This window comes from Scyliorhinus canicula, chromosome 11 (assembly GCF_902713615.1).
Source record: "Scyliorhinus canicula chromosome 11, sScyCan1.1, whole genome shotgun sequence".
Taxonomy (NCBI): Eukaryota; Metazoa; Chordata; class Chondrichthyes; order Carcharhiniformes; family Scyliorhinidae; genus Scyliorhinus; species Scyliorhinus canicula.
The window spans coordinates 94,845,375-94,857,739 of NC_052156.1; the positions used below are offsets into that span (position 1 = coordinate 94,845,375).

General features: G+C 45.1%; 1 protein-coding gene across 2 annotated transcripts in view; it reads left to right on the forward strand.

Moving 5' to 3' along the window:
• Positions 1–12,365, forward strand: part of LOC119973205 (cyclin-dependent kinase 16-like) — a 202,691-nt gene that overhangs the window by 83,972 nt on the left and 106,354 nt on the right. For both annotated transcript variants that reach the window (XM_038810858.1, XM_038810859.1), the window contains exon 9: positions 10,248–10,368. In XM_038810858.1, coding sequence (XP_038666786.1) covers positions 10,248–10,368 — 121 coding nt within the window. The remainder of the gene's footprint in view (positions 1–10,247; positions 10,369–12,365) is intronic.

Here is a 12,365-nt window from a genome sequence, read left to right on the forward strand (position 1 = left end):
AGTGTTCAGTTTACCCTCTACATGATGTTGGATTAATATGATAATTAAAATGCCGTCATTCTCTTCAGGTCAGCGTATCGCTAGTACTCTCAAAGTTCCGTATGATGTAGTTTACACGAGTTGCGTGGATCCCATCTGGCTTTTCTTTTACTTTAACGGCTGTTTGGGTTGGTCGCAGCACTTGGTAGGGCCCATTCCACCCAGGAGAAAAAGAATCTTTGTTTAGTGCTTTCACATATACTTCGGGGCAGCACGGTAGCATTGTGGATAGCACAAATGTTTCACAGCTCCAGGGTCCCAGGTTCGATTCCGGCTTGGGTCACTGTCTGTGCGGAGTCTGCACGTTCTCCCCGTGTGTGCGTGGGTTTCCTCCGGGTACTCCGGTTTCCTCCCACAGTCCAAAGATGTGCGGGTTAGGTGGATTGGCCGTGATAAATTGCCCTTAGTGTCCAAAATTGCCCTTAGTGTTGGGTGGGGTTACTGGGTTATGGGGATAGGGTGGATGTGTTGACCTCGGGTAGGGTGCTCTTTCCAAGAGCCGGTGCAGACTCGATGGGCTGAATGGCCTCCTTCTGCACTGTAAATTCTATGATCTCCAGGTTTAAAGGGTGTGTATTTCCCTCTTTTGTATGCATCTGAGCCTGTAGCACCTTTTCATGTTTGTTTCAGTGGTTTCACACATGGCCTGGGCATGTTTAGGTGATGCTTCATCTGCCCGTATTATGGCTACTGCCGCTGGAGTCATTGGGGATTTAGTTCCAGTTGTCATGGGACGTTCCATTAATATCTCATATGGGGTTAAACCCGCATTACGATTTCTCTGATTTCTCAGGGCATATATTACTGTGGGTATGGCATCTGGCCATAGCAGCCCATTTTGTTGACACACTTTTGTAACTGCTGTGTTAATTATTCCATCCGCCCTGTCCACCATTCCTGAGGATTCCGGCTGATATGGTATATGCCACTTCCAATCAAATACCATGGCCTCTGTTAGGGCTTTGGTCAATTTGCGAGTGAAATGACTTCCCCAGTCACTTTTAATACCCATTGGTATCCCAAACCTCGGTATTATTTCCTTTAACAGAATATTTACCACTGTTCTAGCATCATCTCTTTTGGTTGGAAAAGCCTCTACCCACCGGGAAAACATGTCCACTATCACCCATTATTCCTTTGACAAATCATACATGTGCGGGCTACTTTTTCAATTGTTACAGTAATACCTGGAGCATACCATTGTTGACATATGGCATGTGTCATTCCTCCTTTGCCCACATGAGCCTGCCCATGGGCAGGGCGACATAGTGGCAAAAGCAGACTTCTGGGGCACACTGCGCGGGTATCTGGGTGGATCCAGATTTGATGATTGTCTAGATAGCAACCCACTTTTAGCCAAGAGCGATGCTCCTGTAGTGAAGCTTGCTCCTGTAGTGATCTGTACATCTGTACATACAACTGCACATACACCAGGGACTGCAGCACAGATGTAACAGCCACAGCACCACTAGAGTGCAGCAGAGACGGGTATAAAGAGTCGAGCCCAAGGGAGGATCCGCCTCTTTCAGAAGCACAGGGCTAGTGAGCAGCAGCAGACAGAGACAGCTCAGCATAGGCAGCTTATCTTAGTTTCACTGGTCATACCTCTTGACTGTTTTACATCTAATTGAGCTCTGGAAGCAGAACGAACCCTTTGAATAAAGTGTTTGTGTTAACTGTAAGTCTACAGTCTTCATTCAGACTTAGAGAATAACATATGGTACCAGGGGTGATCTCAGCAACCTAGCTAGACACCAGCAAGAGAAGAGGACTTATACCAGACATTCGACCAAGGAAGGCCTCGCAGAATTCGGACCCTTCAGATACCAATCGGCAGATGGACCCAATCCAATCTCCACACCTGCTCAAGACCACTGCTAATATGCATTCCAATTGGAAACCTTTCATACAACCGTTCAAAGTATATCTAGAAGCTAAGGATCTAACCTCAGCGCCTGATGCCAGGAAGATAGCCTTGCTCTTATCCCTGGCTGGGCCGCAGGCATTAGAAATATATAATTCCTTTATCTACCTGGAAGGGAGGACAAGGGCAAGCTGGAAATAATCATCAAAAAATTTGAAACCCACTGTCAATCTGAAGTCAATGTGATATTTGAAAGATTCAAGTTCACTAGGCGCTTGCAAGAACAGGGAGAATCTTTCAGCCGTTTTGTAACTGATTTAAAATTACTAGCTCAATCCTGCAACTTTGGAAACCTCCGTGACTCCCTCATCAGAGACCAGATAGTCAATGGTATATCTGATGAGGGACTTAGAAAATCCTTATTAAAACGAAAAGACCTAACCCTAGAAACAGCCATGCAAAGATGCTGTACTTATGAAAAAAGTAAAGAAGAATATGAGGAGTTTACTTACTGGGACCAAGGCCTTCACCACGAGGTCGAACCCATCAAAATAGTGGCCCAGGCTTCCAGAAGGCGCTCCACGAACGGCAAATCGCGCTCGAACCTGGATGCAGGCCACACGCATGCGCAGTTCTCCCAAAGATTTGACACGGAAGAAAGGCCTACTGCGCATGCGCGAGCATGGAGGGATAGCGTCATAACGTGTCCCCGCTGCGGACACGCCCACTTAAATGGGCAATGACCAGCTTCTGGAAAACAATGTTTAAAGTGTGGCAAATACAACCACTTTGCCTCACAGTGCAGAGAAAATGAAAACAAGAAGACAGAAACACATTAACTTCAATGTAAAAAGCATAGATTCAACGGAGCACAAAAAACCCAATGATGAGTATTCCTCGGATGAGGGCAACCTCGCTTGCGACAACTCGCTTGTCGTGGACACGATCGAGACAATCGAGGAACCTGGTGCAACAATCGCCACGCCTCACCCTGTCTACATCATTGATTCCAGTAGTGAGTGGACTGCGACTGTGCAAGTCAATGACTTTCCATTAGTCTTCAAGCTTGACATTGGGGCCTCAGCTAACCTCCTCACTAGCAAAGATCTCCATTCGATTCCAGGAGACCATGAAATCATACCCGCTGCATGTCGGCTGAAGGACTACAACGACAATCAGATCGCCTCAAAGGGATCGTGCCATCTCCGGGTGGACAACAAGATGATACGCAAGCAGCTACGATTCAAGAGTGTAGATGACAATAAATCATCACTGTTAGGCGCTCAGGCCTGTAAAGACCTGCGGCTGGTGCAACGCATTTACATGCACACCCAGGATCCATCAAGCCTGGTATAATTGAAGAAAAGCTCAGAGAATGCTTACTGAGACATAAAGATCGCACGCTTGAAAATGCGATTGAAATGTGCCGTTTACATCAGTTATCAAAAACTCAGTATGATGAATTTTTTTTTCATGAAAAGGGCCAGAAAACGAACCTCAAGGTAGAATGTGTTAAAGCAGTGTCGCAGATGAAGAAAATGCGCGTTTTGGATGGCAGCCATCTTGGATTGTATTGGATTTGTTTATTGTCATGTGCACCGAGGTACAGTGAAAAGTATTTTTCTGCCAGCAGCTCAACAGATCATTAAGTACATGAAAAGAAAAGGAAATAAAAGAAAATACATAACAGGGGAACACAAGGTTGTCCTATTGCGCACGCGCATTCTAAATTCTAAATGCGCACTTGGTTAAAAGATACGAGACAGACGAAGTCCAATCTGTGCATGCGCGAAGAAGTTTGATGCAGCATGACGTATACGTAATGACACATGGAAGGTGTGGAACTGCCCACCCTCAAAAATGCTCTGCTCAAGGATAGATTTGCTCAAAATGTGGCAAACACAACCACTTCACTGCTCAGTGCAGGTCCACTCTGTCATGTGAGAGTACCTTTAAGAAATGGGTGTTTATAAATGGGTGTGTATATACATATCTTTAGTGAGAGTACCTTTAAGAAATGGGTGTTTACTACTGCAGTGGTGTCAGAGAGTGGGTGGAGCTGGGCTGTCTGTCAGCTTTTTACTTTTGTTTTAGGTTGTTTGCTGCAGGGTGTGTTTTAGTTTCGTTTTCAGAGCTGGATAGATGCAGTCACAGCCAGAAGGGGTATTAGTCTCTCTCTCTGTAATCTAAACACAGTAAATCAATCCTTTGGTAATTTAAAACTTATAACTGCTCTCAGTAGTGACTTTAACCTGATGTGCTTCTGTTAAAGATTTTGTTTTTTAAGTCTTATGGATGTGAAAAGAAAAGCTCAAAGAATTACTTTAGTGTTGTATTCTTTGGGGGTTGTATTTGAATTGATGGCTGCTAAGATGTTCACTTAAGTTTTAAAAAGGTTAACTTTAAAAAATACTTTTCAATTTCTGCTGTATCACACCTGTAGAGTGGGCTGTGTGCTCCCCATACCCCAATCTATTAAAAGTTGTGGGTCAGGTGAACTCTATGATACACTTTGGGGTTCTCTAAACCCTGGTCCATAACAACCCACACATTTAAATCTGCAAAGTCAAATTCAAAACAGCCTAATGTTAAAAGTGTGGATACAATTGAAGGAGGTTTTGAAGAAAAAATTTCCAATGATTCAGATGCTTATTCTTTGGAAGACTCATTCTTCATTGGCATCATTGAGAAGTATGATAGAACCACAGATGTATCATCACCTCTCAAGATAGTCCACTCCATCAACATTGATACGGAATGGAACACAGTATTGCAAGTCAATAATTCTCCAATCAATTTGAAGCTTGATACTGGAATTTCTGCCAATTTGCTAAATAGGCTTGACTTCACAAAGCTGAAGCAAACTCCGGAAATTGATCAATTAACTTGCCAACAACGCGACTACAATGGCAATGTCATCACATCAATGGGATCTTGCTACTTGTTAATTACAAATAATGCCATAACGATAATGATTTGAAATTGTTGCTTTCAACAAGTCTTCACTCTTAGGTGCACAAGCCTTCAAGGATTTACACCTAATCCAGAGGATGTATAGTGCGAGTTCATCTCAACCGATTATTCAAGACGACATTCAAGGGATTCTGGATTGTTTTGCAGACATCTACGAAGGCATGGGTACTCTGCCCTACCATTACAAAATTAAGTTACAACCAGATGCCAAACCTGTGGTAAACCCACCGAGGAGAGTTCCTGCACCACTTCGAGAGTGATTGAGACTTGAACTGGCAAGATTACAAAATCAAGGTATTATGTCAAGAATCATAGAACCGACTGACTGGGTCAACTCTATGGTTTGTCTGAAGAAACCTTCTGCTGATCTGAGGATATGCATTGACCCTAAAAATCATAATAAGAACATTAAGAGAGAGCACTATTCCATTCCCAAGAGAGAAGAAATCACTAGCGAGATGGCTAACGCTAGAAGCTTTTCCAAACTGGACGCCGCCAGAAGATTTTGGCAAATGCAACTTGATGAATCCAGTAGAAAGCTATGTACTTTCAACACGCCTTTTGGTAGGTACTGTTTTGGGATGCCGTTTGGGATTATCTCAGCATCTGAGATTTTTCATCGTGCAATGGAACAGATGACTGGAGGTATTGAAGTAGTACGTGAATATGTGGACAATATAATCATTTGGTCATCTACAAGAGAAGAACACAACTCAAGATTATTACAAGTATTTCAAAGGTACATAAGTTTGGTTTGAAACTGAATAGAACCAAATGTAGTTTTGGTATTTCGACTCTGAAATTCCAAGGAGAGCAGATTTCTGAACATGGTTTGCGACCTGATGACAAGATTGCTGACCTATTATGAATGAAAGTCCCAGAGGACAAAAAGGCCGTTTTACGATTTTTAGGTGTTGTGAATTTTCTAGGAAAAATAATTCCCAACCTCTCCTCTAGAACTAATGCTCTCAGAAATCGCATCAAGAAGTCTACCACGTTTGATTGGACCGACTGTCATCAAAAGGAATGGCTCGATTTAAAGTCTCAACTGACAACTGCACCCCTTCTTTCATTCTTCAACCCGAATAGAGAGACAATAATTTTGACAGATGCAAGTCAGAGCGGAATAGTAGCAGTTGTGTTGCGAAAGGACGACACCTCGTCACGGTTAGCTGTTGCATATGCTTCCAGAGCAATGATGCCGACTCAACAACGGTATGCACAAATTGAGAAAGAATGCCTTGGTGTACGGACAGCTGTTTTAAAGTTTCATGATTATGCTTATGGTCTTCCTACCTTTACGGTTGAAACTGACCACAGACCACTTGTACATATCATACAAAAGGACCTGAATGATATGACTCCGAGATTACAGAGGATCTTGATGAAGCTTAGGAGATCCAACTTCAACCTCATCTACACTCCAGGCATGGACTTGATAATAGCAAACGTGCAATTGATTCAGAAGAAGAACCTCATGAATTCACACAGCATATAGAAGCGCAAGTTCAGCTTCGAGCTGAAAATCTTCCTGCTTCAGATGTGAAACTGAACCTCATTCGTGAAGAAACCAAGAAGGATTCAATGCTTCAATGAGTCATCAACCATCTCAACAATGGTTGGCCAATAGGGCATTGTTCCAAGTTCAGGAATATTCAAGCACATTTAACAGTTGTGGATGGATTTTTACTTTGACTTGATCAGATAGTAATACCATTATCTCTCCAACCCATGATTCTTAACCAGATACATGGAGGTCACCTTGGCATTGAAAAGTGCAAGAGAAGAGCAAGACAAGCTGTGTATTGGCCGGGTATCAGTCGAGACATCACTGATATGATACTTGGATGCGAACATGCCAGAAATTTCAACCTGCACAATGCAAAAAAGTCTTCAACAACATGCATTGGAAACATCTCCATGATCGAAAGTAAGGATTTATTTGTTTCACTGCAATGGTCCTCATCATCGACAGATAACTATTTGAATTATTTGGAAGTCATCAAGTTATCAGATCTCACATCCAGATCTATTATAAAAGCGACCGAGGAAACCTTTGCCAGGCATGGGCCGGGATTCTCCCTTTTGGAGACTAAGTCCCCACGCCCACCGGAAAACGGGCGAGAATCACTCCGGATTTTTCCTCGAAAGTCCGGGGTGATTCTCCATTTTCCAGGGTCTGGCAGGGCCCCGGCTTGCGTCCTGCAGCTCTGGCTGCAGACGGGGCCCTGCCGTCCAGACCTCATGGCCGCGCATCAGCGTGGCGGTCCACTTTGGTGGGCAGACATGGCGGACCCATACAGTGGGCCCACGCGGAGTAAAGTAGGTTCCCCCCCAGATCGCGATAGCCCGCCAATCGGTGGCCCATGATCTGGCCACCTCTGATGCCCTCCCAGAGTCAGATTCCCTACATCCCCCACCAGGACCGCCATCGCGGCCGCAGGTCCGAGTTCCTGCCGGGTGTTTACAGATGTAAACCACACCAGCAGGGGTTCGGCTGGTCGCCCACGTCAGCCCCCGACCGGAGGCACGTTGACCACGGGGGTGCAATTGGCGTCGGAGCGGCATGGTGCAAATTTCCCACGCCCCTGGCGATCCTCCGACCCAGTGCGGGCTCGGAGAATCCCGGCAATGGTATTCCAACCACTGTCATGTCTGACAATGGGCCGTGCTTCGCCAGTCATGGGCTGAATTCTCTTGAGAATACAACTTCGCTCATATCACTTCGAGTCCGCACGACCCACAATCATGGAATCGTGGATCATGGAATCATGGAATCTACATTGCAGAAGGAGACTATTTGGCCCATTGAGTCTGCACTAGCTCTTGGAAAGAGCACCTTACTTAAGCCCACACCTCAACCTATCCCCTTAACACAGTAACCCCACCTCACCTTTTTGAACACTAAGGGCAATTTATCATGGCCAATCCCTCTAACCCGCAAATCTTTGGACTGTGAGAGGAAGCCAGAGCACCCAGAGGAAACCCACGCAGATACGGGAAGAATGTGCAGACTCCACACAGGCAGTGACCCAAGCCGGGAATCGAATCTGGGAACCTGGAGCTGTGAAACAACTGTGCTAACCGTGCTGCCCCAATCAAATGGTTAAGTGGAGAAAGGAGTTCATGTCATCAAACAACTTCTTTACAAAGCTTTGGATTCTCATTCAGACATGAATCTAGCGTTATTCACCTATAGAGCAACTCTGCTTTCCACGGGTCTATCACCAGCACAATTGTTAATGAACAGGGAATTAAGGACTACTCTACATTATATTTTATTACCCAATCCAGATCATCTACCCGTAATACAAAAGATAAAACATCAACGAGAGAAGCAAAGAACGTATTATGATCAACACTGGACTCACTGCTTCCAGTGACAGTCAGGATCAAAAAACCTAAAGGAGGTTGGTCTGCTTCTGCAAAAGTTATGATGTGGAGATGCCGGCGTTGGACTGGGGTGAGCACAGTAAGAAGTCTTACAACACCAGGTTAAAGTCCAACAAGTTTGTTTCAAATCACTAGCTTTCGGAGCACTGCTCCTTCCTCAGGTGGATGAAGAGCTGGGTTCCAGAAACATATATATAGACAAAGTCAAAGATGCAAGACAATGCTTTGAATGCGAGCATTTGCAGGTAATTAAGTCCTTACAGATTCAGAGAGAGGAGTAATTCCAGGTTAAAGAGGTGTGAATTGTCTAAAGCCAGGACAGTTGGTAGGATTTCGCAAGCCTAGGTGGGGGATGAATGAAATGCGGACTCGAAGTGATTCATGACATGAATCCAAGGTCCCAGTTGAGGCCGTACTCATGTGTGCGGAACTAAGTTTCTGCTCGATGATTTTGCATTGTTGTGCGTCCTGAAGGCCGCCTTGGAGAACGCTTACCCAGGTATCAGAGGCTGAACGCCCTTGACTGCTGAAGTGTCCCCTGCCTGGCGATTGTCATGCGATGTCCATTCATCCGTTGTCGCAGCGTCTGCAAGGCCTCGCCGATGTACCACGCTTCGGGACATCCTTTCCTGCAGTGTATGAGGTGGACAAAGTTGGCCGAGTCGCACGAGTATGTACCGCATACCTGGTGGGTGGTGTTCTCACAACGCAAAATCGCCGAGCAGAAACTTTTAGCAAGTTCCGCACACATGAGTGCGGCCTCAACCGGGACCTGGGATTCATGTCGCATTACATTCATCCCCCACCATCTGGCCTGGGCTTGCAAAATCCTACCAACTATCCTGGCTTGAGACAATTTACACCTCTTTAACCTGGGGTTACTCCTATCTCTGAATCTGTAAAGATTGAATTACCTGCAAATGCTCGCATTCAAAGCATTGTCCGGCATCTTTGACTTTGTCTGTATATATGTTTCTGGAACATACCTCTTCATACACCTGAGGAAGGAGCAGTGCTCCGAAAACCAGTGATTTGAAACAAACCTGGTGTTGCAAGACTGTGCAACAGTTGATATACAAGCAGCATCACATTCCTATATCACTCAGGCAGCAATCGGCAAGCATTCCAAAAACTGAAGCAACACAATAACATCTTTCCAGATTTACAACCACATGAAAGTATTTTCAATGATACAATGACAAATTCTCAAGTTCATGAAGATTCACATGGTTCTGTAAAAACTTCTGCGTCTCCTCGTCGTGGTTTAAGAAGGTCAACCAGGAAACGAAGAACTTTTTCTTCGTTCTTGGCTTTTCACTACGTTTCAAAGTTATATACATGTCATGTATTGTCATAATATTATACATTTTATCGTCATGATATTATACATTTTATCCCTTGTACATAGAAAAGAAATGTTAAAAGAAAAAGGGGAATGTAATGAAATGTATACAGGAACACCAGTGAAGGGTTAATTATTATTTCTCAGTGTAACTCAAACACTAGAGGGCAACACCAGTTCGCAGTATCAATATCAGACCTCAGGGAATGCTGGGTAGTTTAGTAAGAGTTAGCAAAGGAGAGAGACTGATCACAGCACAAGGAGTTGTGTAGATTAGAGAGAGTTAACACAAGGATATCGTTAGTGATTACTGGATTATAGATTATAGCTAGACAGATTCAACATTACTTTATTACTAGTTATAGCTCAGTAGCCTGTGCAAACTTCATAAACGTTATCCAATAAATTAGTTTTGATTCAATCTAAAGATTGGTGGTTTCTTTGTCATCAACTCATCGGGCAATTCTGGATTAAAAGGCAAAGAACACAACATATTCCCACCAAAGGTAATATAACAGTAGAGTGTGTGGGAATGGGTGGGGGTGTGTGTGCGTGTGGGGGTTTGGGTATGAGTGTGTCTGTGTGTGTGTGTGTGTGTGTGTATCTGTGTAATTTGATCTCCCTTTTCTCCTCCAGGATTGGCAAGAGCCAAGTCCGTGCCAACAAAGACCTACTCCAATGAGGTGGTGACGCTGTGGTATCGCCCCCCGGATGTTCTGATGGGCTCCACGGAGTATTCCACACCCATTGACATGTGGTGAGAATCCATTCTTCTGTCAAATGAAAATTTCATTCACATCTCAGTGTAAATGGTTTCCTCCTAAAATAGCTCAAACTGGAAACTAGCTCTTTTTACAATGCTGTCTGCTGCTTGTATGATTAGCCCAACCATCCTCCCCTCCCTCTCCTCCCCCCTCCTCTCCCCTCCTTCCCCCTCCTCGCCTATCTTCCACTCCTCTTGTCTTCTCCCCTCCTCGTTCCCCCTCCTTGCACCTCTCCCACCTCCCCTCCTCCCATTGTATCCTCACATCTCCTCCTCACACCCCCCTCCCCACACCCCCTCCCCGCACCCCCTCCCATCACCCTGTCCCATCACCCCCGCCTCTTATCCCCTCCTCCCATCCCTCTCTCACCCTGCCTCTCATCCCCTCCTCCCATCCCATGCTCACATCCCCTCCCCATACCCCCTCCTCACACACCGCCCTCCCATCCTCTCATCCAATCCTCTCCTCTCACCCTCTCCTTCCATCGCTTCCTCCCATCCCTTCTTCCCATCCCTTCCTCCAACCCGTCCTCCCTTCCCTCCTTTCTTCTCCTCCTCCTAACCACCTCCTCCACACAAAAGGTTGCTGCAGAAGATAAAGATGCATGGCATTAAGGGTAAAGTAGTAGCATGGATAGAGGATTGGTTAATTAATAGAAAGCAAAGAGTGGGGATTAATGGGTGTTTCTCTGGTTGACAATCAGTAGCTAGTGGTGTCCCTCAGGGATCCGTGTTGGGCCCACAATTGTTCACAATTTACATAGATGATTTGGAGTTGGGGACCAAGGGCAATGTGTCCAAGTTTGCAGATGACACTAAGATGAGTGGTAAAGCGAAAAGTGCAGAGGATACTGGAAGTCTGCAGAGGGATTTGGATAGGTTAAGTGAATGGGCTCGGGTCTGGCAGATGGAATACAATGTTGACAAATGTGAGGTTATCCATTTTGGTAGGAATAACAGCAAAAGGGATTATTATTTAAACGATAAAATATTAAAGCATGCTGCTGTGCAGAGAGACTTGGGTGTGCTAGTGCATGAGTCACAGAAAGTTGGTTAACAGGTGCAACAGGTGATTAAGCAGGCAGGATCTTATAGAAACATTTAAAATTATGAAGGGAATAGATAGGATAGATGCGGGCAGGTTGTTTCCACTGGCAGGTGAAAGCAGAACTAGGGGACATAGCCTCAAAATAAGGGGAAGTAGATTTAGGACTGAGTTTAGGAGGAACTTCTTCACCCAAAGGGTTGTGAATCTATGGTATTCCTTGCCCAGTGAAGCAGTTGAAGCTCCTTCATTAAATGTTTTTAAGGTAAAGATAGATAGTTTTTTGAAGAATAAAGGGATTAAGGGTTATTGTATTCGGGCCGGAAAATGGAGCTGAGTCCACAAAAGATCAGCAATGATCTCATTGAATGGCGGAGCAGGCTCGAGGGGCCTAATCCTGCTCCTAGGTCTTATGTTCTTATGGTGCTGCTCCTGGCGCCCCTTCTGCACTCTTCATTTGACCCTTGTATATTCTTGCCTGCTGCCCTACCTGGTGGCAGGTTTGGAAAGTGCTGTGAAAGAGATTTACCAAGTTGCTGCAGTGGGTTTTGTAGATGGGACACACAGCTGCTACTGTGAGCCAGTGGTGGAGGGATTGAATGTTTGTGAAACGGGTGCCAATCAAGCAGGGCTGCTTTGTCCTGGATGGTGTCGAGCTTCTTGAGTGTTCTTGGAGCTGCACTCGGCCAGGTAGGTGGAGAGTGTTCCATCACACTCCTGACTTGTGCCTTGTAGATGGTGTACAGGCTTTGGGGGGGTCAGAAGGTGAGTTACTCACCACAGGATTCCTAGCCTTTGACCTGCCCTGATAGCCACAGTATTAAAATGGTTAGTCCAGTTCAGTTTGTGATCAATGGTAATACCCAGGATGTTGATGGCAGGATTCAGCGATTATAATGCCACTGAATGCCAAGGGGCGATTGTTAGATTCTCATTTGTTGGAGAT